Raw genomic sequence first — 26,339 nt, forward strand, 5'->3', positions numbered from 1 at the left:
TCAAAAGACAAAGACGTCAAAATAAACATCCAATTCAATTGATTTCATTATAACATGAAGTTCAACATTTGCCAACCTCACAAAACTTTTGGATCGCCACCTCAACTATGAAGCTCATTCAAGCAATTGAAGTAACAACAACAATGCAATCAACTACTAAGTCTAAAAATTGGATTATAAACGCCACCCAAACCTAAAAATACATAGCCGATCTGATGTCAGCCCAAGGAATTGTGCCACTTTTAACTCTGTTTGCTGTATACATCCAAAGATTATATTTTCTTGTGCTTCAATGCTTCCTCTGCAAATAGGCCAAAAATGTTAATTCTAGTGTATAAATGAAAACAGTAGGCTATAATCCTACAATTCAATTACATTCCATATGCTACATTAAAGCCTCTTCATAAAACTATGGAGCAGTCACTAAAAAATAAATTGAAAACGAAACAAAACCATATAAGAATTAGTTACTATGATACACCTTTCGCTTCTCGAGTTTTCCCATCCCTCTGCTACCATTACTGACATTTGTTGGTCGCTCATCCTTTTCCTCTATGGGTAAACTTTTAATTTCATCATAGAAACTCTCAGTGAGACCAAGCAACCTGGAACAATCAAATGGACAGTCGATGCATTAATCATATATCGAGCCTATAATTTTACCTCTAAAACCATTAAACCATTTTAATTTTGCATACCCATTTCTTGACTTCTTCAGATGTTTCATCTTCTTTTTCTCCATCTTCGTAAGAGGAGCACGAGTGAAAAGTTCCTCTTCTTGTCTTGCACGCTCCTCCATCATTTCCTTATATCTAGTAAGTTCTCTACTTTCCGCTCCAACAACTTCCCTAACCTGTATTTTCACAATCAAAAACAGAAGATCAGCTGAACCTACACACACTATCACCAAGCCTTGCAACACCACAACAAAGAATCAATTAAAAATTAACCTCCTCTGGTCTTCCCTCCAAATCATTCACCAATTCCCTCATAAAAGTACTTTGCCTGGCTTGTCGTAGTGTCTCTTTCTCCTTTCGCAAAGCATTTCTTTCCTTTCTCGACGTCTTATCTTCATCCATTGAAGCAGGAGCAAATTTTGGGGGTTTATACACACCAGCACCATCCTACAATGCACAGACATGGATTTTAAAGAAAATGCATTCCAGTTTTGATATTAAACAAAAGTCTCTGAAGCTCATCTGTTGTGTAAAGACTCACCTCAGTTGTCATATCAGTTTTGCTGACAAGCATGTCTGGGTTAGGTCGATATTTCAATAAATCTTCCGTCTTTTGCGGCTCACCCGACTCATTTGCACTTGGATTCACTGGCTCTATTGCATTCCCACCAACCCTTACACTTGTAAGCTTCTGAATTTGGTACTGAAGCTTTCTGTCAATCGGACGAATCTGTTAAAAAAATTTTAAAAAAAATCTTGTTAGTCACTTCTCAAATGAGACATATAATTTTTTTATTTTTTTTAGATACAAACTTATACCTTCTCTAAAAATAATCTAATTTCGACAAGGCTCCGAACAACAGGATGTTCCTCAATCGATAAACCCTTAGCCTTACGAAGTAAATAATAGACAATTGATTGGCAGTAATTAAGAAGCAGCAAGTGCTTGGCTTCAAGATAGCTAATTCCATCCACTGTCGGATAATTATTCCCTTTCACCTATCACAGTTACATACAAACATATGAGACTAATATTCAACAAAGAATTAATAATTCAAACACATTGAGCCCAGAGCTTGAATTAATAAGTACCTTTGTAATTAGAGATTGTACTTTACTCCTCAGTTTATCCAACCCTTCTTTCATTTCTTTTAACAACGCCGCCAACTGAGGCGCTTCTCTAAATTAACAAGACGAGTTAACACCAATGAAAGAACTTACATTGTGGGGCTAACTGGCTAAAATAAAATCCCGTAAAATAGAATAATTAAAGAAGCAGAGCAGTGAAATACTAACAGAAACTTACTTCTTCACTCTTTCGTCAGAGATCGAGTGGTTGCCGGTAGCCTCCTCCATGATTTATAAATAATAACCACCAGCTCTTCGCCGTTCTGCAGCTAAGTTTTTGTAAATTTTAAGATGCGTATAAAATAGAGTTACGTTTAAGTTGTACGGAATTCTTATGGAAATTAGCGCATCGGCTTGCTACTCACCGAAGTAACAAAGAACGAAGACTGGATGAGAAACAGAGCCGCACGAAGAAGCTAGGGCTTTTGAGTTTTTTGATCGAGCGACCGAGAAAGAAACAACGGGCTGTATTTGGGCTTCTCCCACCCATTTGGACTGTAATTGCCATTGCGTGGACCGTTTTAAGCCCTAACTTCAACACCCCTTTAGAACTCTTATGAAACCCGTTCTTTCATATTTATAGCTCTTTCCTTTATAACATAAAAAGAGATGCAACTAGTCAGTTTACTATCATTAGAATAGATTAACTAAATTATAAACATACTTTTTCATAATACAATTATTATTTTATTTCTTCATTGATTCAAAATTATTTTGACATTATCAAGAAAATTAATTAAATCCTATGTAAGGATTTAATTATAGTTAGGGTTCATTATTTCTTAAGACACTTTTACGCTATAGTGCATCTTAATATTTAAATTTTGCATTTAATTTATGTGACAATACATAAGACATTTGTAAAAGAGTTATGATTGATGAATAAGTTTAAAAAAAAAAGTCCCTGCTTAATACACATAATATTTTTAAAAAGATTTTTGTTTTTTAAGCTGAGATGTGAACAAAGCTTAAATTAATTTTGTATTGCCTACCTTTTTTAAAATAGGGATTTGTATTACTAGCTGAGGGCCCATTTAGGATTACTTTTGAGACTTTCAAAAGTAATTTTAAAAAATTAAAAGTTAATTTTAGTATTTGATAAATTCTTTTAAAATCACTCTTTGTAAATTTATCTCATCCTACAACATATCTTAAAATTACTGAAAATCTTATTTTAATACAACTTCACATATATTATAAAAATCTAAAATTATCTTTATTTAATTAGAAAATAAAATCATTAAATTTAAATATCATTATTATAACAAATTATATTGAGGTAACAAAGTAAAAATAAAAATAAAATTAATGAAATAAGAATATTTATTTTAACTATCAATTATATATATATATATATATATATATAGACACAATAAAAGATAATATGCATATATTCTTATAAATGTATAAATAAATTTTATTTCCATTGCAATCATTTGTATTCTTACAACAGTTTAACAATAAAATTTATTAAATACATACAACTATTTTTAAAACTCATAATATTTTTTAGCAATAAATTTTACCAAATACTTAAATAAATATTTTCACAATTGATTATATTTACAGTATAATTAACTGTAATTATTTTAAAAATTATGTCATTACCAAACTGACCTTAAATTAAATTACTTGCAAACCACTCAATTAGACTCTTAAAAATATTTCTTTAAAAGTTAAATAATTTAATATAATATCTGACACATTGTTGGGAAAGATCATTTTCATAATATTTTAGTAAATTTTGAGAATTCTTTTTTAAAGAAAAATATAAAATCATTAAAGATAAAACAATAAATTCACTAAAAGACACTTTTTTTTAATGATTTTATCATGATTGTGTTGCTTAATCATTTTTCTTTCTTAAGCCATAAATCTCATTAATTCAATTGTTATAACGAACGTGAGCAAAAATTCCAGTTTAATTACATATAACGGCAATGCTCGTGACGTGGGCCAATAATATCCATTATCATCCACAAGTTTCATACTCCGAAGTCCGAACGTGTAACCGAACCACTGCCGCCGCCAAACAGATCCGTTGACAAACTCCCTCTCGATCTTCTTCATGCCACTACCGAGGACACAGCTGCAATTTGCTGACACAATAGGGACATCTCAAGCACAGTTGCCAAGAATTTGATAATAACATCCAACTCCCTACTTCTTAACGAAATCATAAGTCAAAACTAAAGTATATTTTTATTTGATTCGTATGGGGTTCCCACCCTCCGCAATTACGGATGACAGCGAACTTGATTAATAAATTTGAGAAAATTGAAAATTCGATTCTAATCTAATTGATTTTAACAAGCACTAAAACATGTTTGATTATGGGTGCGTTTGGGATTGAGGTTGGGCAGCTGTAGCTTAAAAGCTACAGTACTAAAGTGTTTGGTAAACACTAGCTGTTGTAGCTTTTAAGCTATATTGTTATGATTTTTTACTTGTATAATATAAAATTTATTATATCTTTAATAATTTTATCAAAATTATTATTTAAATTTTATATTTACTATATATTATTAACTTTTATTTTATAATTACAGCTTTTTTTTCACAGCAGCTGTAGCTTAAAAGCTACAGCACCTCAATCTCAAACGCACCCTGTATCATAGAAAATTATATCACCCTAATTATAAGAATAGTAAAATATTGAAAATGATCATCTCAAACTCAATAAGAAAAAAAATAGAAAAAATTAGAATTTGATCTCGACATAATCATTTTAAAGAACATAAAAATAAGCCTGGTTCTATTCTAGACGAGATGGGTGCTCGTTTTTGTGAGAAATTTTGATTTTGGACTTCCCTAAAATGTTGGGTTGTATTAAATTAAAATTCATTAAGAAATTAATGATTGAACCATATAGTCATAAAATCAAACTTATCAAGGAATTATTGGGTGTATTTGGTATGTTATTGTATAAAATTAAATAAATTAAAATATATTGTAATATATTAAAACATATCAAATTTTATGTAGTAATTGTTTGGTGACACATCAAACTAACTTCATATTTTTTATAAAGTATTATTTATTAAAAAATAAAAACTCTAATAATAGACACTTTTAGTTATTATTGAGCACCTCGGTTATTACTGTCTTTTACTATTTTTTAAAATTTAAAATTAATATTTTTAGATTACTTTTTTTTCATATTTACATATTCAACTTTTGTTAATTGAAAAATGTTTTAGATTTTTAGTTGTCATAAGAAAAATGTCATTTAACTTGAAGTTAATAGTGATGTCAATGTCTTTGAACTCACATTAGTTATCTCGATTGAAAGTCTAAATCTTATCTTATATTGAATAAGCTCAATTATCAATGATATATGTATAGTTTCTAGATCCATCAACAATGATTATTATGATAGTAAATTTAATTTTAACAAATACCAAAGATTGATGCCCAATAACAACTTGGAATTGTCAACGTTATAATTGTACAGACCTATAAATAATAAATGCAAGGATCATTGATATTAAAATCGTATAGACTTAGGTAATAAATGTGGGGAATAGATAAATACTAATCTAAAATTTGTTCCATTATTTTCAAAGTTTACATAGTACATTGAGCAACTCAACTATAGAGATCCTTATAAAAAACATATATATATATAACTGTTTTTATTTGTGATTTTGTTAAAAACTGCTGACCCAAATGTTATTATCCAAGCCAGACCTCGCCACAGAATCTCCCTTGCACCCTCACCGCACAGAATCAAAACCGTCAATGGTCATCCTCAATCAAAATAACTACAACAGTCCTTTCTTTCGCCGATCAACGGGATCCCGATCTTCTCTCTTAACAAATACGCTCTCCGATCACTCCGCCTTCATGACTCAGTCTCATTGCCTCACAAAACACCACGCACCAGTATTTCAAAACTCTCAATTCATTGAAAACTTTTAGGGTTTTTTCTTTTTAAATTTTATTTTGTTACTTACATTCAGGATTATTTAATTTTTTTCCCGTTTGAAATGAGCAAGTTATGTTCGTTTTATTTGAAATTTTTTGGAAACTTGGATACAATTTGATTAAAAACTACAAGTTTTTGGAGATTAAGAGACTCTCCAGTGAAAATGGCAGCTTCTCCTGTGAAGTTCCTTTTTGGATTCTTGATCGTTTCCATTACATTGTGGTTGCTCTTTATGTAAGTCCTTCATGTTTACTTCTTACACTTAGTTGATATATAACAAAATGCAATTTGCTTGCTGATCAAATGGACATTTTACTTTTAGTAATATTGAACATGAGGATGATTAGTCTTGTTTGAATAATACCAAAAGCAATTAAGTTTTCATGGAAGAAAATATGTCTGTTAGAGACATTGTGAAATTGAAAAATTGAAATGTTGGTGATTTATTCCAGAAATTACTGTTTATGAGTGGATGTCAAGAGTAAATACCAGTTAACTTGTAATGGAAGCATTAATGGTTGTTGTTTCCACTCTGAACTCTCTCTCTCTTGGATAATTTCTTCTTGTCAAATTGTTTGTTTTGTTTTTCAGACTGCTTCTTGTTTTGTATGTGCAATTTTCTTGTCCTTTTGCATTAGTCGATATTTGAAGTGATAGAAATTAGGCTGCTTTTTCTCTTGATTAAAGAAAAAATGGAAGTTGGACTGTTTTTGCACGCTTTGATGGCTCTGGAAAGTTAAGCACTTAAACTTAGGAATAAGTACTTCTTAACATCTACTAGGGTGGATTCATAAACCTCTCTCTAGTACTTTACTATATCGTGAGACATTTCTTGTGTTCTCAAAGCATTAGTTTTCGATTTAACTTATAGATTAATATTATCTGCTGGCTTTCTGTTCCTTTTTCCTCATTATGGTTTCATGAAGATAATTTATCTATATGTGATGAAAATCCGGTAAGAGTTATGTGAAAGCAGAGGCTGAAAAAATGTGTTGGTTGACGTTTCTAAAGGGAGTTTGGTGATCAAGGATTAACATAGAAAGTTGAGGTGAATGACAAAGAAGGATTCATGTTGCAAACCCCAATGTCTGACAAACTTAGGGCTAAGGATTTGCTATATCGAGTCTGGCAGTTCCTTTCTGCTAGTCTAACTATATTTCACAAATATCTATTTATCTCAAATTGCATACTTTCTTGTTCTCCTTTTTTGCATCATCACGTGTTCGTGATTTTTATTTCCAATTTTGAAGAAAGCCAAAACGTATCCATGTTGATTGCTAAATTTTCATTATGCCTCTTCTTTTATTTTCCCTCAGATTTGCCTCCAGGCTGGTGGCTTGGATTCTAAGCCGGATTATGGGAGCATCTGTTGGGTTTCGAGTTGGTGGTTGGAAATGTTTAAGGGACGTTGTGGTTAAGTTCAAAAAGGTTATTCTTTCATCTAAGTGACTGGGTTTGTTTTGTTTTGGGTTAATCAATGATGCATATGTCCTCAATCTTTTACACTAATTGGAAAGTGATGTATGGTTACAACCATACGCTGAGGATGGATACCACTGCTATCTGTCATGGATATTCATGAAATTAAAGGGTGTGCTAAAAAAACGAAAAGAAAAGAAAAGTTGTGTGGCCTTACTAACCTTACACTAGATAGGTGCCTCCATGGGATTGTTACATTCATGTTTCTAAGACTGATTATTTGCAGGGTTCTATTGAATCTGTATCTGTTGGTGAAATTAAACTCAGCTTACGTCAGTCTTTGGTCAAACTTGGGGTTGGTTTTATTTCTAAGGATCCGAAGCTGCAAGTGTTAATATGCGACTTAGAAATCGTAATGAGGACAGCAAGTAAAAGCTCATCAAAACCTAAAGTTCGAAAACCTCGATCTTCAAGCTCTTCTGGCCGAGGAAAGTGGATGGTTGTAGCTAGCATTGCAAGATTTTTGTCGGTCTCTGTGACGGATATGGTTGTGAAAGTAAGGGCATTAGACTTTTCATTCCCTCTCTTTTATTTTTTATTTTTTATTTTTTATTTTTTATTATTAGTGATCAACTTATGTTCAGTAACTATTAATTTCAAAAGATTGAACTTAGGAAAAATTCTAACAATACTGCTTAAAGTTAAACTCCACCTCTCCACCTCTCTGTTTGCACGTGACCACATTTAATTTATGAACCTGTCATGGGCATCCAGATGATACCTAAATACCCAATAGATTAATAGAATAGGGAATTTGACCATATGACTTGTGTGTTAACCTGAACTACAATTAATTCCAAAGGCTTGAAGGACTTGATAGTAATACTAGAGCTATACATCATTATTTATATAATCTCTAAGGACTTGATGTATCAAGTTATGACACGTGTCCTCAGATGCAAGGATGTAATTGATGTATGAGATCATTGATTTTAACATGTGCTTAATTCTCTATGTTGTAATTTAACTAATAGAACGGTGGAATCAAGACACAAGACTTTTGGTGAAATAGGCTTTGATACCATGTGTTTGTAACCAATAATCTCTAAATTTTTGAATCTATAAGAGAAGAATTAATTGTAGCATTTAAACACCAACATAGCCCCTCATGTGCATGGTAGAACTAGAAAAACAGAGTTGTGTTGGTGAAACCAAGCGCACACAAACACTCATATAATTAATGGAATGGGGCTTGAAGAAAATACTTCTTGGTCAACATGGTTCGAATTTCATGCCAATTAGCTCATGTGTAAGGACCCAATTACAGTATTTAAGTTCAACAATTTACCAGTGTGTTTTACTATTTGTACATTGATTTTAATAGTCTTCCATTATTGACTTTTCTTCTCCTTTATATCCTGAATGATTATCTTTGCCTGATCATGCTGGCCATGAAGTCACTCATGGCCAGTTAATTTGGTTTAAAGAGGGTGTTAAAATGCAGATACTTCCAGATGGGTAGTTATAGGTTGGAGAGAGAGAAAGAGAGGTGAGGGAAAAGTCATGATTTCTAAGACTTTGCAACTTGACTGAGAGTTATCTTAATCTTCCTTTCTCTAATGTTTTTGAAATGCAGTCAAGATACATCATATCTTCCAGTATTTTGATTTGATGCCACTTCAGTGCTGTAGACTGCTTTGTCAGGCATTTTTTTTTTCTTTTTGGGCAATTTGGAACTCTTCTATATCAGTATAGATACACATCTGGGCATTAGCACTCCATAAGTTGTCAAGCAGGAAATGTAGCAGTGACTTAATGTGGATTCTTTTGAGTACAACTGCATAATTTCATGTGTTTCCGTGGAGCTTTGAACCTGAATATATGTTGGTGAAGTGTGGCTGTGTCTAGCATGTTTGAGTCTGAACTGGTTTGCACATGTGCTATCATATATGCTCTATCAAGTATCAACAAGTATAAGAATCCTACTACAGCTACCACTGAAATCGAGTTTAAAAATTTTCAGACACTTTACTTGTTGATTATTATTATTATTTTTTTGCTTTTGTATTTATTGGTTCGGGCCTTTGGACCAGTCACTGTAACTGCTTCTGAAACATTGCAGAATCCCAAAGCTACTGTAGAAGTTAAGGAATTGATAGTGGATATATCTAAAGATGGTGGATCAAAGCCAAATTTGGTTGTTAAGCTGCATATATTACCTATATATGTACACATAGGTGAACCACGGATTAGTTGTGACCAATCGCCCAACTTAAACACTGGTGAAACCTTTTCTGCCGGCCAAGCATCGTTTCCCATGATGGAAAAATATTCTGCTCCTTTTAGCTGTGAAGAATTTTCTCTCTCATGTGAATTTGGTCATAATAGGTACTTTTTTTTTTTCTCATTCAGTTGACGTTCTCGTTTATTTTATATTCTACGTCATGCAAATCTAGTCATGTTGGTCATTAAGCATGGTTTTGTAATAAGCTAAACCACCTTTTCTGGGTTTATTGTGGATAACTGCTGTACTTCGTGGTTTCCTCTCTGTTCTCTCTTTCTTTTGTATCTCCACTTCTGGATCTAAAATTTATTAATAATAAATCTAAAAGGTTTGTAATCTCTTCTTTTGGATGTAGGGAAGCAGGTGTGGTAATCCAAAATTTGGACATTTCCTGTGGAGAGGTCTCTGTGAGCCTGAATGAGGAGCTGCTTTCGAAAAATAAGAAATTGCCAGATGCTTTTACTCACACTGATAAAGTTATGGGGTTAGCTATTGAATCAGTGGCGACTGAAAAGCCAAACAAAGAACAAGCAGCTGCTGCAGCGATTACAAAGTATGCTTCTATATTTCCAGAAAAGGTTCGTAGGATTTAACATGTTATTACATGGCTTACTGTGTTCTTTCTGTCTCTCATTGTTATTTACATTATCTATCCTGTTGTGTTCTTTTATTAAATACTTGATGCGTCTTTGTGAACATGGACCTTAACAGTAATTCACTATCAGTTTTATTTTTCTTCAATAGGTCTGCTTCAATTTGCCTAATTTGGATGTGAGGTTTACACACCAAGAGCATGGTCTTGTCGTGGAGAATAACATTACGGGCATCCAACTGAAGAGCACCAAATCAAGATCCATTGAAGATGTTGGGGAGTGCACACGCCTTGATTTTGTATTGGATTTCAGTGAGATATATGTATGATTGTGACCGTTGACATTGTTAATCTTGTTTTCTTTTCTAAGTTTCACGATTAAAGCCTCTGATTTACCTCCCGTGAAAATGATTTTTTATTTATGTTTCAGCTTGTTAGAGAGGCTGGCTGTTCTGTCTTGGAGATCATGAAACTTGATGTTCTCTCCTCTGTCTACATTCCAATACAGGTGAGTCATGTGCTGTAAAGTGGTGGCAGATTACTATGTCAAGTTTATTCTCTTTCCTGCATGTAGGGCAGATAAAAACTGCACATTTTTAATATGCTTATGTTCGGTAGCATGTTGTTTTTGTGTAAATTACGTTGCTTTATTAATTCTTACTTCTTACCTATGTACATATTTTGTTTTGGCTCATAATCAGTCTGCACTCAAAACAAGTGAACTGCTGTTGTTCAAGTGGACATTGGCGGTATGTTTGATTTACTGTAGTTCTATCAGGGTTTTGTTTTAGGTTGATAGTATCCCTTTTGGGCCTATATAAGCATGGTGTTGAGAACCAGAGGCTTTTGTCGGTGCGTTTTGCAAACTTTGTAATTTTTCTTTATAGGAAACAGAAACTTTTATAGAAAGTGAGAAGGGAAAAAATATTACAAAAGTGAACCAGAGGTCCGCAAACTAAAATCTCCCCTACAGTGTAGAACACCAAAATCTATACAAAACTTTGAAAAAAGAAACCCTTGAGATTCGAGACATGGGAATAAGAATCCACACCAACAAAATTAACCCAAAACCGCATCCGGGTCGAGCTGAATGAAAAAGAATGAGGAATCTTGAAATCCTTGATAGTTGATGCCCAGATAGAAGAAAAGAATTGAATCCTGTCTCATAACCCATTAATAACTTCCTCTTTTCCAAAAATACAGTTATTTCTTTCTTGCCAAATGACCCAAAAGAGAGCTAGGACAACACACTGTCATAATGTCTTAGCTTTCATTCCTTTTCTAAAAGTAAAAATATTCTCCATAAACAAAGCCTTGCAAGAGGCTGGAGCTGCCTAAAGAATATTAGCTGCAACACATAGACGAGCCCATAAAGAGGAGGCAGCACCACAGTGAAGAAAAAGATGGTCACTTGTTTCTTCATTCTTTCTACACATAACACACCAAGAAAGAGAAAGACATCTTAGGATTTCTCCTCTGAATCTTCTCTCTAGTATTAGTAATTCCAAGAGCTACTATCCAAGCAAAAATTTGGACTTTAGGAGGAGCATTTGCTTTCCAGACCATCCTATTAGAATTGTCTTCGGCTAACCAAGAAAAGAATGACTTGCAAGAGAGCTTGCAAGAGCCATCTAATTTCCTGTTCTCTCATCCAAGGAAAAAGAATCCATCAAAACTACAAGGGTGAGTACTCTTGAATCTCTATATCGTTCAAATTTCTCCTCAAATTAAAATTCCAACTCCATTCTAAGGAAGAGAGATCCTGACCATTCTAGATTTGATAGGCACATTCTTAGGACAAAATCTGTACAAATGAGGAAATTGCTCACAGAGAGACAATTCTAAGCGACATAGCTTCTGGAAAAAGTGCGGAGGACGCTTAAGCCCCTTTTAGTTTGCCTAACTGTAAGCTAGGTCCTCTTTCATTCTTAACTCCTTTCATCATTGCTGTAAGTTTATGGCATTAAGTTTGGAAGTTGACTACCGTGACCAGGTATTTCAACCTGGCAGACTTCTAAACTTAAATGGCAAAAGCTAACATGAGGTGAAAATTGTTAAAACAAGAAAAATTAAAAAGGATGAATTTAATCGACTTTTGTAAAAACTGCTGTTCTAAGTGTCATTTACCCTTCAGCAAAGGTGGGTGGTCAAGTCATCTTTACCAATTCCTTTTTCTGCAGCTCTTAATTTCCCAACTCTTGCTTCCAACTGGTGTTGGGTGATAAATGAATGTTTTATTTATTTATTTTATTTTTACTTTTATTTTTTTGGTGGAGACAATGAGTATGATTGACCATCTTATTAAGAGGAAGTAGTTGTGTTTAACCTTAATCCTTAATATTTATTCAACAAGCAATATATTTAATGTACATAATATCAGTTTATTTTTCCATTTACACTTTATTAAAAGATCTTCATTTGAGTTTCCCTAATAAATTACTGTTTTTTTCCTCATTTTTTCTAGTCTATATTCTAAATGCATATGAACTTGTCACAAGCTTTTTATTTGTGTGTTTATGTTTTGTTGTGTCATTTTATTTATTTATTCTGGGATGCCTTTGGCTTTCAGCCAACCTCAACTATTAGGGCTGAAATTGATATTAAGCTCGGAGGTACTCAGTGCAATATCATAATGAGTAGATTAAAGCCATGGTTGCGCCTCCACTTGTCAAAAAAGAAAAGAATGGTTCTTCAAGAGGAAACTTCTAAAACCGAAAGGCGGCAATTAACTGAACCCAAAGTTGTTATGTGGACATGCACTGTCTCAGCCCCTGAGATGACTATTTTGCTCTATAGTATCAGTGGTTCTCCATTGTATCATGTAAGTAATCTCTCTCTCACATTATTTTGGGTTACAAGGAAGTGGTTGAGTTCTCTATTTAATGTATTGGACCGCACTAATGTTCCATGGTTGCAGGCTCCTGTTAATAAAATAAAAGTTCTTCATATTGAATGTGATGATTAGGATATAATGATCATCTTATTGGAAGTTGTTAATCGAATTTAAGGGATGGAGTTATTTGGTTTACAGCCAGTAGTTTAGTTCAGAGAGATGTAGTTGCATATAGTCAGCACGGTCCAACTTAAGAGTAGAAATTCTTAAATTTTAATTGTAAACTATCCGAAATTCGTTACATTGCAATTGAGATGATTATCAAAACTATTTCTTCCTTCTTATTAGAATATTGCATACTAAGCAAATTTACGAGCCAGATTTTTCTGCCTGTTAATTAGGACAGTGGAATCTGCCATCATATGGAAAGAAAACAAGTAAAGAACTGCCTAATGCTATGTGTATATATTTTCTAAAGCTCCTATTCTTTGAAATATTGATTGCATATCTCTCAATTTCACTCTTAAATCAGACTGTTTATGAAATAGTCTGCCTTGTTCTTTTGTCTGCTGAACTATAGTTATGATTGTAGCATTTAAATTTTTAGTGACATGTTACAGGGTTGCTCACAATCATCACATGTATTTGCAAATAACATTTCAAGTATGGGAACTGCAGTACACATGGAACTTGGTGAGCTGAATTTGCACATGGCAGATGAATATCAAGAATCATTAAAAGAAAGCCTGTTTGGTGTAGAGTCGAATTCGGGTTCCTTAATGCACATAGCTAAGATTAGTCTAGACTGGGGCAAAAAAGACATGGAATCACCTGAAGAAAATGGTCTTAAGTCTAAACTGGTCCTCTCTGTTGATGTGACTGGTATGGGTGTTTATTTCACTATCAAGCGTGTTGAGTCACTTATTGTAACTGCGTTGTCCTTTCAAGCTCTCTTCAAGAGTCTATCTGCTTCCAGTAAGAGAACAACACAGAGCCGAGGAGCATATGCATCTAAATCATCTGGGAAAGGGACTCGTCTCTTGAAAGTTAATCTTGAACGCTGCTTTGTAAATTTTTTTGGTGACGCAGGCTTGGAAAACACTGTTGTTGCAGATCCCAAGCGTGTAAATTATGGGTCACAGGGTGGTCAAGTTGTAATTAGTGTCTCAGCTGATGGCACACCACGTACTGCAAATGTCATGTCCAGTATTTCTGAAGAATCTTCAAAGTTGAGATACTCCATTTCTCTTGATATCTTCCATTTTAGTTTGTGTGTAAACAAAGAAAAACAGTCCACACAGGTGGAACTTGAAAGAGCCAGATCTATTTATCAAGAACATTTGGAGGGAAATAAGCCTGGGACTAAAGTGGTATTATTTGACATGCAAAATGCAAAATTTGTGCGGCGTTCTGGTGGGCTCAAGGAGATCTCCGTGTGCTCTCTTTTCAGTGCTACTGATATTACAGTCCGGTGGGAACCTGATATGCATCTGGCAGTATTAGAACTAGTCCTGCAATTGAAGTTACTGGTCCAGAGTCAGAAACTTCCGGTACATGGTAATGAATATAAGGAAGATGTCTCTAGTGTAAGAGATGCGGAACAGAAGAAAGAAGCTACCACAGAGTCGGGTCATCTTGACAAGAACAAGAAGAAGGAATCCATATTTGCTGTTGATGTGGAGATGCTTAGCATATATGCTGAAGTCGGTGATGGGGTTGATGCAATGGTTCAGGTTCAATCAATTTTCTCGGAGAATGCTCGTATAGGCATCCTTCTTGAAGGACTTATTCTTAGTTTCAATAGGGCTAGAATATTCAAAAGTAGTAGGATGCAAATTTCTCGTATTCCTAGTGGTTCAACTTGTCCATCAGATGGAAATGTACCTGCAGCCACCACTTGGGATTGGGTAATTCAAGGACTTGATGTTCATATTTGCATGCCATACAGGTTGGAGTTGCGTGCTATTGATGATGCTGTTGAGGATATGTTGCGGGGTTTGAAGCTTATAAGTGCTGCCAAAAGTCAACTCTTATATCCCATGAAGAGTGAAAGCTCAAAACCCAAAAAGCCTGGTTCAGTGAAGTTTGGTTGTGTGAAGTTTTGTATACGAAAGCTCACTGCTGATATTGAGGAAGAACCAATGCAAGGTTGGCTTGATGAACACTATCAGCTGATGAAGAATGAAGCCTGTGAGTTAGCTGTCAGGTTAAAATTTCTCGAGGAACTAATTTCTAAAGCCAAATCCCCTAAATCTCCTGAAACAAATGATTCTCTTACTGAAAATAGGGTTTACTATAATGGAGTTGAGCTTGATGTACATGATCCTTCTGCCATTAACAAAGTGCAAGAAGAAATTTACCAAAAGTCATTCCGTTCTTATTACCAGGCGTGCCAAAATCTAGCACCAGCAGGAGGTTCTGGTGCCTATAGGGAAGGGTTTCAGGCTGGTTTTAAGCCTAGCATTAATAGAACTTCTCTTCTTTCCATTTCTGCCACAGAGTTAGAAGTAAGCTTGACAAGGATTGATGGTGGAGATTCTGGGATGATAGAGCTTCTGAAGAAGCTGGATCCCGTTTGTCATGAAAGTAATATACCATTTTCTCGGCTGTATGGGAGTAATATTCTGTTGAATACAGGCACCTTAGTTGTTAAGCTAAGAAATTACACATTACCTCTTTTTTCTGCAACTTCTGGTAAATGTGAAGGTCGTCTTGTGCTGGCACAACAGGTAAGGTTCTCAGCTACCTTCCTTTCCATGCCTTCCCCACTATGCTAGGACTTCTAATATTTCCTTTGTCTTTCTGATGGATGCTTTTTTACCTTGTCCTGATGCACTATTTAAATGGAATATTAAATTACCTGTTAATGGATTGAGGTTTGATGCAACCAATAAACCCCTTATTTAACCACAAAGAAGTCCATGTCCTGAAACCCAAATCCCACTTTTACAAATGTCGTGTCAGAAATATTTAGGAGTGATAGATTGTTTTCAAATCTGTAGCAGGCATAATATAACATGGATCTTTGTAAGCTAAGCGTTGTAAAGCTGGTTGCCCCAGTGACCTAAACGAGTGGTTTTCAAGTAGTTTTATTTGGTTGGCCACTTGAGTTTGAATCTTGGGAGAGGCAGGGGGGTTAAAGATTTAATTTGGGCTTTGCCCACCCACCCATCTACCTATTTTTTGAGAAAATAATAATAATAATAATAATTAAAAAAAAAACTTGTAAGGCTGGTTGAATAATCTTCTAGTAAACTAATCACCTTTATTTGTATCTCTGACTTTGTTGTTTGGGTTGCTATCTATTCTTTGTTGTCTTAACTAATTGGGTCGTTTGCATGTGTTTATTTATATGTATGAGAAACTGGGTTATTTGTATGTTCTTTGCTGGAATCAGGCAACTTGTTTTCAGCCTCAAATTTACCAAGATGTCTTCATTGGAAGATGGAGGAAGGTCTGCATGCTTCGTTCAGCAAGTGGCACAACCCCACCAATGAAAACATACTCAGATTTACCCGTATACTTCCAGAGAGGAGAAGTAACCTTTGGAGTGGGACATGAACCGGCTTTTGCTGATGTGAGCTATGCTTTTACGGTTGCTCTACGTAGGGCTAATTTAAGTGTTAGGAATCCAGGTCCACTAATTCTGCCACCGAAGAAGGAAAAGAACTTACCATGGTGGGATGATATGAGAAATTACATTCATGGAAATATCACGTTAAACTTTTCTGAAACTAGATGGAACGTTCTGGCAACTACTGATCCTTATGAAAAGCTTGACAAACTTCAAATCGTGTCAGCTTCAATGAAGATTGAGCAGTCAGATGGCTGTGTTCATGTTTATGCTGAGGAATTTAGGATTTTTGTGAGTAGCTTGGAGAGTTTGTTTAAGAATCGAAACCTAAAGCTTCCAACTGGTGTCTCCTCTCCACTGCTTGAAGCCCCAGTCTTTATTCTTGAAGTTACAATGGATTGGGAATGCAGTTCTGGCAATCCATTGAATCATTATTTATTTGCACTTCCTATTGAAGGCAAACCTCGTGAAAAAGTTTTTGATCCATTCAGATCTACTTCTCTCTCCCTCAGGTGGAATTTTTCCCTTAGACCCTCTGTACCTGCACGTGCAAAAGAGCCACCATCTGCCTCTATGGGAGATAGCACGATTGTAGATGAAACTGTCTATGGTTCCCCTTATAAAAGCGAGAATGTCCCAGTAGCTTCGCCAAAGGTGAATGTTGGTCCTCATGATTTGGCTTGGTTAACCAAATTTTGGAACTTGAATTATATTCCTCCGCACAAATTGCGTAGCTTCTCCAGGTGGCCTCGTTTTGGAGTTCCAAGATTTGTCAGATCAGGAAACTTGTCACTAGACAGGGTGATGACTGAGTTTATGCTTCGCTTAGATATTACTCCTATTTGTATAAAGCATGTGCCATTAGATGATGATGATCCAGCCAAAGGACTGACCTTCAATATGACAAAGCTGAAGTATGAAATCTGTTTCAGTCGTGGCAAACAAAGATATACTTTCGACTGCCATCGTGATCCTCTTGATCTTGTTTACCAGGGTATTGAGCTTCATGTGCTTAAGGTTTTTATAAATAAAGAAGATTGCACCAGTGTTACGGAAGTAGTTCAAATGACAAGGAAAGGTTCAAAAAAATCTGCATCCATGGATAGAATTCCCAGTGAAAAACATAATAATATGAATGGTTGCACTGAGAAACACCGTGATGATGGATTTTTCTTGTCATCTGACTATTTTACGATCAGAAGGCAGGCCCCGAAGGCGGACCCTACAAGGTTATTGGCCTGGCAAGATGCTGGAAGAAGAAATCTTGAGATGACGTATGTGAGGTCTGAGTTTGAGAATGGAAGTGAGAGTGATGAGCACACACGATCTGACCTTAGTGATGATGATGGATACAATGTGGTAATAGCTGACAATTGTCAGCGTGTATTTGTTTATGGCCTTAAGCTTTTGTGGACTATAGGGAATAGAGATGCAGTTTGGTCCTGGGTTGGCGGGATATCCAAGGCATTGGAACCTTCGAAGCCTTCTCCTTCTCGGCAGTATGCACGGAAGAAGTTACTTGAGGAGAAACAGAAAAATGGTGGAACTGAAATACTTAAAAATGATATTTCTAAGTCCCTTCCAGTTAGCCATGAAGCCATTTCCTCTTCTCACCAAGGGGAGACTTCAGGACAGATTTCATCTCCATCACATTCGGTCAAAATGGAGAACTCATCATCTGCTACGGTTGGTATGTCTTCAAAATCCTTCTGCAATTTTATCTTAGAAGTGTGGAGGTGCGTTATTGTTTATAGAGCTCTACCAGAATTTAAGATGACATATTAAAACCTCACTTCAGCTAGATATAACATCTTGATATTAAAAATAATCCACAAATAAAATCTGTGCTATAAAATCAATCTCAGCTGAGATGCACTTCTTTTGCTTTATTCCCAGCAAAAGATGAAACCAGCAATGATCTTGAGGAGGAGGGGACTTGTCATTTCATGGTCAATGTTATTGAGCCACAGTTCAATCTTCACTCGGAAGACGCTAATGTAAGTTCAATGGATATTTCAGCTGTGAATTTAACTTTTTCCCTTAAGATTTTCCTGATCATAAAGAAGAAGCTTGTAATTTCTTGTGATTTATTTTCCTTGTTTTGGTTGGCAGGTGTGGCCTTTTTCTAAAATGTTGATTGATATTTTCAGTTTTTTTGATTTCCCTCCTTTTGACTATAATATTCTTTAAATTTAATGTGCTTTGCATTCATCGCCGTCTTTTGGTTTTCCCCATTTCATACTAATCAAACATTATTTAGGAATGCCTAAAGTACATTTGAAATTCACAAAAACAATAAGAATTAATCAGGGAAACATCTAAAAACATTTTGGAAATCATATTGTATGAAGAATAATTATTTTAGCCAAAATATTAAAAATTCAACAGGTTCTATATTCACTGTACATGCTTGGCATATATCTTGAAAATTTTTGGTACAAAATGACCTCAGCAATTTATAAATTGGGTACATAATTTCAACCCAACAATAGTTCAAAAATCATTCAACTAATAACATTTTTCTTGTCCAGAATAACCTCTTAACGTATGCCTATCCTTGTGCATTCAGTAATTTTTTTCATTTATTAGTTCCATTCCAAATGATGCATGTAATTTATGTTACATTTTATGACTTTTATGACCACCAGGGGAGATTTCTGCTTGCTGCTGTCAGTGGCCGTGTTTTGGCCCGATCATTCCATTCAGTCCTTCGTGTTGGATATGAGGTTATTGAACAAGCGCTTGGTACAGCAAATGTTCATATTCCTGAATCTGGGCCTGAGATGACATGGAAACGCATGGAGCTGTCTGTGATGCTGGAGCATGTTCAGGCTCATGTTGCACCAACGGATGTTGATCCAGGAGCTGGATTGCAGTGGCTTCCTAAAATTCGTAGAAGCTCTCCAAAAGTGAAGCGCACTGGTGCTTTACTAGAAAGAGTGTTTAAGCCTTGTGATATGTATTTTCGATATACAAGGCACAAAGGTGGGACTCCAGATTTGAAGGTAATTCTACCAATTCATTAGATAGTTCATTTAGATTACTTTACCCATTACCCTTTTTTTTAAGATAAGAAACTCAAAAATGTATTAATGATGAAGATTTAAAACAGAGTGCGGTCCAGCTGTCTGCTAAGGAAACAAATTTCTAAGATGATTTGCGAAAAAAAGTTAAGTTGATTGAATATAAAAATCTACAAATGGTGAACAAGATGTCCACTTTAGCCCCAAAAACAGCCTAAGAATTTACAAATAAAAAAGTTTCTATCTTGGAAGGGCTAAAACAGTATCAGCATCTGAAATAAAGGGAAAAACCTTCCCATAAGACCAAAGCCACCTAACCTAGAACTCCTTACCAATTTTGCACATAAAGGCAAAAACTAAGACTATTTGTGCTCTCCAAAAGTATACCCAAACACCCTATACAAGGCTAGATTAGCTATAATTCCCCATCTCAAAACCCATTAACATTTCACACAATTGCACACTCTACTCTCCCATTCGTAAATATATTTCTGAAATATTGATGTTTTCTTTCTTGAATGCTGGTTGTGTACATACATACATACATACAAATATATATACTCTGTATTAAACAATTTGCTTCGTTATGATTTTTTTCTTTTGCAGGTAAAGCCCTTGAAAGAGCTCACTTTCAACTCTCATAATATAACAGCAACAATGACGTCTCGCCAGTTCCAGGTTATGCTTGATGTGTTGACCAATCTTCTTTTTGCACGACTCCCCAAGTAAGGATATGGATTTTTCTTTTTTCTTCTTCTTTCCTGTGATTGGTAGCTAATTATAATAAAATTATGTGCATGTGTATGTATTTCAGTAGTTAGTATTGCAAGTTCTTGCATTTGCCAAATGCTATGATGGCAGCTGGGCTTTAATCTTTGCTTGACATCACTTCTTAGACATCAATCGCATTTTAGATTTAGGATTTATAAAGCTTTGGGTGTGTCTTAATTGTGTTTTAGTGTCTGAATTTGTTGAATAAGACTTCTTTAAAGTCGACATTATCCACTGTTAGATCATTATTACCAGCCGAAAAATTTCCTTTTTTGACTCATTTGCTACATATTTGCTCAAGACGTTGTTATTGTTTGATGAATACAGTATTTTATTTATACAGCACTTTCCCAATGAATCTACCATTATGAGTATCATTTACATTCTGTTATTTCTTATCTAACAAGTACTTTAATGCACACTATATGGGCATTAAAAGATACTTTGATGTTTGATGCAAATTTCTTGTCTTTCAGGCCTCGAAAAAGTAGTCTGTGTCCTGCTGAAGATGATGAAGATGTTGAAGAGGAGGCAGATGAGGTAGTTCCTTATGGTGTTAAAGAGGTGGAACTTGCTAAAATTGACCTAGAACAGAAAGACCGCGAGAAGAAGTTGATTCTTCATGACATTAGGAAATTGTCTATTTCTTCTGAAACTTCAGGAGACCTCCATACTGAAAAAGAAGGTGACTTGTGGATAATAACTGGTGGGAGATCGACATTGGTAAGGAGCAGAGTTTGAGCTGTTTCATTATTTTGATGTTTATAATATTTCACAATGATAATGGTTGTTTAGTGATATAATATAATTATTAGCTTAGTTGGAGAGTTTTTCCTTTTTGGAGATCTGTTGTATGGATTACAATGTTCTTTGCAGTTTACATTAAGGTTTGAGGGGTTGTGTGCACACACGCACACACGCACAAAAAAAAAAAAAAAAAAAGAGTTCTTAAGAACTGCTAGTTACTTCTGTAGCTCTTTTATTAATGCTATTGGGAGAAAGGAGCTGGTCGCCTAACTCAAGAGTATATCTGGACAAGGCATGCTTCATTTGGAGTTTCTGGTGTGACTCTTATGTTTTCCACTCTTTCCTTGCCTGGTTAAGAAGATCACAGTTGGGTTCTTTATTATTCTGCCTTTCTCTTCTCAGTAGGATGATTTTATTTGATCTGAGCAGTGTTATTGAGCATGAATGCTTGTATAAGTTTGCTGGAATTTGTTTTGAAATAAGATCAGCAAAAGGAGGCTTAGAAATATTAGGTCTGATAGTTGAATTCCTAGAATGCTGATTGTTAGGATCAATAAATGCTGCAATATTGTCAAGGAGTTTGCACTGTTTCTTAACAAGCTCTCGTTTTCAGTGTATCTACATCAAATTTTTACTATTAGCTTCACTATCTGGCTTGTTCCTAATATTGTATGTGTTTTCATACTGGCCTTTACATAAGTAGGCTACTGTGTTTTAAGCATTTATGTACTTGTTTTTTATATGTATTGTGTTCATATAAAAATGAAGATTATCTGTTGTGCACATATCAGTTATAAGTCCTTCGTTGCTAATAGTTTCATAAACAACTGGCTTTGCCTATCAGATACAAGCACTGAAGAGAGAGCTTATAAATGCACAAAAATCTAGAAAGAAGGCATCCACTTTCTTAAGGGTGGCATTGCAGGACGCTGTTCAGCGCCTGGTGGTGAAGGAGAAGAACAAAAGTCCATCCTATGCCATGCGAATTTCTTTGCAAATTAACAAAGTTGTTTGGGGCATGCTTGTTGATGGAAAATCCTTTGCAGAGGCTGAGATCAATGACATGGTGAGTTTCTGAATATAGGGAAGGGAAATGAGTATTTACTGTTTTCTGCTGCTGTTCTTTGTACTTCAGCATTTTTCTCTATTTGACAAAATTACATTGATGGTCAAGATCCAGTTGATTATTTTTTGTGCTTTTTTTTTTCCCAATCTTTTCAAATTGTCAATTTGAAAAGCTAGAGGTATATTGTTCATTGATTCTACCAGTTTTATAGTACTATTTCAGTTTGCAATATTTGTTTTGTACGATGACTGATATAGTTTTATACTTGTCTTGATCATCTCACAGAGATATGATTTTGACCGGGATTATAAAGATGTTGGCGTTGCTCAGTTCACAACAAAGTATTTTGTTGTGAGAAACCTTCTGCCTAATGCCAAGTCTGACATGCTTTTATCAGCATGGAATCCTCCACCGGAATGGGGAAAGTATGCACTTTTTCCCGCCTTTTTGTTATATGTGCTGGTATTTAGATGTTTGTTTCCACCATCTTTTAGTGATTTTTTTTCATTATGCTTTATATAAACTTAAATGACTTTTCCATTTCGTTTTTCTTTTTAATTATTTTTTCATGTCGTGTCCATTGTTATTTTTCTCTTTATGTCTATAATAAATTCATGCTGAACCGAGCTTGAGCTTGGGAAGCTGTTGGCAAACTTAAGCGAGCTTCGTATTTAACCTGTATATCTCATTCCTAATCTTTTGCGAAATTAGGACAGCTTACTTAAAGAGTTGACTGACTGTCAGAAAAATAAATCCTTTGTACTAATGTCAAAAGTAAATCATTACATGTACCCTCACTCTAATAATTATATCTAAAAAATGGGAACTGAATCTTTTATTTAATGTTAGAAGCGCCACAAAGGACTGTGGGTAAACCCTTACAGGTGATAATGATTTGATGCCATGACGTGGTGCATTTTGATACATTTGTTTGTGTTGTTCTAGCATTCATGAACTAATGATGAGATAAAAGCGATATCATGGTATACTAGGGGATCAGGCACTAATGAAGAATATTGTTTTCTTAAAGATGAACATATAGAGATTGTAATTTTATCATAGTTCTGGCTGTAATTATCCACTAGTTTATAGAGGGGCAGGAGCTGCCTTTCAAATGCTCAAAAAGGTTTATCCGTGTTTCCCTAAAGGAATCACAGTAAAAAAATTTGCTGCAGAAAAGTCATGCTCCGTGTAGATACAAAGCAAGGAGCTCCAAAAGATGGAAACTCTCCTCTTGAACTTTTCCAGGTAATTAGTTTGCTTTTTTTCTATCAAATATATCATTACTAAATGCTATCTGATCTTTAAGCTTGATTATTGATCGATACATACGGAATTATTGTTATTGATAAGTGCAATTCTGATATTGAATAAAGTGGAGATGCATTATGAAAGGCTATTACTAATAAGATGCCACTTGCTCAATATCATGTGCAACTGAAAATTTTGATTATTGGTGATTGATAAATTATTTTATGTCATTTCAATCTACTACAAAACTCTTTGAAACTGAAGCAGTTTCAAATCGTCATATGAATCTGATTTTGATTTCTAATAACTAGTTTTCATTTCGTTAACATGAAGCCTTTCCTTTACACTGTAGGTAGAAATTTACCCTCTCAAGATCCATTTGACAGAGACAATGTATAGAATGATGTGGGAGTACTTCTTCCCTGAAGAGGAGCAGGATTCACAACGGCGGCAGGTATCAGGGGTCTTCAATGATTTGAATTTCTGAAGCCAGGGCTGAATGGTGGGTTCATTATTTTAGTTGCCAAGGTGATTGATGTTCTACATCATTGATGTGCAGGAAGTTTGGAAGGTTTCGACAACTGCTGGTGGGAGACGTGGTAAGAAAGGTTTTTCAATGCATGAAGCTTCTACCTCAGGCAGCCAATTAACTAAAGAGCCTGAGGCCTTATCCAAACAAAGTGCATCTGCAGTACCTTCCACCCCTTTGACCAATCAGCTTCTCACTGATTCTCCGCAAGTGAGTTTCCCAAGTTTCTTTTTTTTTTTTTTTTTGGCTCTTATCATTATTTTAGCCCATTAATTGTCACTCTTGGCAAGTATGTGGGTAGAATTTTAAGAATATCAATGTGTGCATATATTTGTATCGCTTGGCAAATCTTTCTGTCCCTGCTGTGCCACTTTTTATCATTTTCATTTGAAACCTTGTGCAGGCATCAAAGTTGCAAAACATAAAAACAAATGCTCCTCATGGTTCAGCACCAGAGTTAAGAAGAACGTCTTCTTTTGACAGAACTTGGGAAGAGACTGTGGCAGAATCAGTTGCTAATGAATTAGTCCTACAGGTTCACTCGTCCAGTGGATCACTTGGTTCTCTTGAGCAACAAGATGAAACGTCTAAAAGCAAATTGAAAGAGTCCAAGCCTGTAAAACCTGGTCGGTTATCTCACGAAGAAAAAAAGGTTGGAAAGCTGCAAGAAGAAAAGAGAACCAGGCCTCGAAAAATGAGGGAATTTCACAACATCAAGATAAGTCAGGTTGGTTTGGTTCTTTTGAAACACTGATCTACTTTAGTATTATATTGCGATGTTTTGGCTTTCGTAAGTACATGTACACTGTTATGGTGTAGGTTGAGCTACTAGTTACTTACGAAGGATCAAGATTTGTTGTGAATGATCTCAAGTTACTGATGGATACATTTCATCGGGTTGAGTTTTCTGGAACTTGGAGGAGACTCTTTTCACGGGTTAAAAAACATATTATTTGGGGTGTCCTGAAGTCTGTGACTGGAATGCAGGTAAGATTTGAAAACCGTACCTTCTAATTGTAATAATAGTTTTGGTAAAAACTTGGATGGTTGATATTGATGATGATTTATTGTTTTGAACTATCAACTATGGAGAAGGTTTTGTTCTCATTGACCTAGACTTAGAAAGGTCTGACTCTTAAGCACAATTACTGTCTTATTGATCATTACTTTTTGAACTTACGTTTTTATTGTCCCCAATTTTGTAGGGTAAGAAATTCAAAGACAAAGCACATAGTCAGCAGGAACCTGGTGGAACAGCTGTTCCTGACAGCGACCTAAATTTAAGTGACAACGAGCAAGGTCAGCCAGGGAAACCTGACCAGTATCCAATAACATTTCTCAAACGGCCAACTGATGGAGCAGGGGATGGATTTGTAACTTCCATCAGGGGACTGTTCAATACTCAACGCCGAAAGGCTAAAGCATTCGTGCTTCGGACAATGAGAGGTGAAGCAGAGAATGATTTTCATGGGGAATGGAGTGAAAGTGAAGCTGATTTTTCTCCCTTTGCTAGGCAGCTCACCATAACAAAAGCTAGGAAGCTTATTAGGCGGCATACAAAGAAATTCCGGACAAGACAGAAAGGTCTGTTGGATTTTTTTTTTTTTTCTGTAGTTTTTAGTACTCAGTATACACATGTAGATATGTTGAGGCCATCAACATTTACACCTGGTGGTAGACAGATCAAATTGGTACTACCCTGTTTCACTGTCACAAGCTTGTCCGTTAAACATCACAACCCACTGTTGAGATTGATTGATCTTCCATTGTCAGGTTCATCCTCCCAGAGAGAATCGCCAACGTCTCCAAGGGAAACCACTCCATTTGAAAGTGACTCTTCTAGTGAGTCCTCACCTTACGAGGACTTTCACGAGGAGAAGTATCTATAATCCATTTTGCGTGATGGCGCCCAGCTCTGGAGGAGTGTGGTCCCTTCTAACAGTATGCTATCTCAGATGAAAGCTCCATAACTTCAGGATGCCAATGATTGTCGAGTAAAAGCAGGACAGGGCACTGGGAGATGCACATAAGCTAAGCCCATCATTTACTGTCCATGGCGCTCTCTTTTGGAACAGGGAGGAGTCACTGGCTTTCTACTCCAAACAACTCAGTTAAGTTTTTGTAGAGTATACAGCAGAGGCTGCTAAATTTATATATACAAGCTACCAGATCTCATAATTTTTGTACATACATTGAAAAGTATATGGAACGAATAAAATAAATGCAAAATTGCATCTTTCTCAAAGATTTATCTCTTCATTGAAGTTGATTCGTTCTTAGTTGTCGCTTTTGTTTGAATATCAAGTGTATGCTTCCATTCCCATACTCGGCAAATGAAGATAATTCGAATTGAGGATAAATGAATAGATTTCTAATTGAGGTCGTCCTTGTTCGTAGACATTCATGAGTTTGTCCCAAAAACTATGAAAAACCAGCATCAATCGTATAGCAGCACATACTCTTACTATTTCATTGGCGGTTGAGAACTATATACATCAGCCTAACGTTGTCAAAAAC

General features: G+C 35.3%; 2 protein-coding genes across 4 annotated transcripts; one reads left to right on the forward strand and one right to left on the reverse strand.

The window, feature by feature from the left end:
- Nucleotides 1-16: 16 nt before the first annotated feature.
- On the reverse strand, nt 17-2,336 carry LOC18041435 (neuroguidin). Of its 3 annotated transcripts, none has more exons than XM_024185112.1 (9): nt 2,171-2,336; nt 1,984-2,068; nt 1,770-1,857; nt 1,497-1,676; nt 1,219-1,407; nt 951-1,124; nt 699-853; nt 482-605; nt 17-301 (listed from the first exon to the last, which is right to left on the reverse strand). In XM_024185112.1, the coding sequence occupies exons 2-9, from the start codon at nt 2,031-2,033 to the stop codon at nt 290-292; spliced, it is 972 nt and encodes a 323-aa protein (XP_024040880.1). In that variant the 5' UTR covers nt 2,034-2,068; nt 2,171-2,336; the 3' UTR covers nt 17-289. The 3 variants fall into 3 exon arrangements, with proteins under 3 accessions (XP_024040880.1, XP_024040879.1, XP_024040881.1); XM_024185111.1 differs by having other exon boundaries at nt 1,984-2,074; XM_024185113.1 differs by having other exon boundaries at nt 1,974-2,336.
- Nucleotides 2,337-5,476: 3,140 nt separating this feature from the next.
- LOC18040929 (protein SABRE) lies at nt 5,477-26,277 on the forward strand. Its single transcript, XM_006433730.2, has 23 exons — nt 5,477-5,967; nt 7,050-7,161; nt 7,439-7,708; nt 9,275-9,540; nt 9,792-10,014; nt 10,181-10,351; nt 10,459-10,536; nt 12,598-12,849; nt 13,482-15,590; nt 16,259-18,125; nt 18,332-18,432; nt 19,084-19,440; nt 20,065-20,183; nt 20,706-20,952; nt 21,821-22,042; nt 22,328-22,467; nt 23,218-23,290; nt 23,646-23,747; nt 23,853-24,032; nt 24,226-24,549; nt 24,642-24,809; nt 25,028-25,406; nt 25,596-26,277. Exons 1-23 carry the CDS (start codon nt 5,897-5,899, stop codon nt 25,709-25,711), a joined length of 7,947 nt encoding a protein of 2,648 aa, XP_006433793.1. The 5' UTR covers nt 5,477-5,896; the 3' UTR covers nt 25,712-26,277.
- The last annotated feature ends 62 nt before the right edge of the window (nt 26,278-26,339 follow it).

The sequence above is a fragment of the Citrus clementina genome, unplaced genomic scaffold (genome assembly GCF_000493195.1).
Source record: "Citrus clementina cultivar Clemenules unplaced genomic scaffold, Citrus_clementina_v1.0 scaffold_5, whole genome shotgun sequence".
NCBI classification, from domain to species: domain Eukaryota; kingdom Viridiplantae; phylum Streptophyta; class Magnoliopsida; order Sapindales; family Rutaceae; genus Citrus; species Citrus x clementina.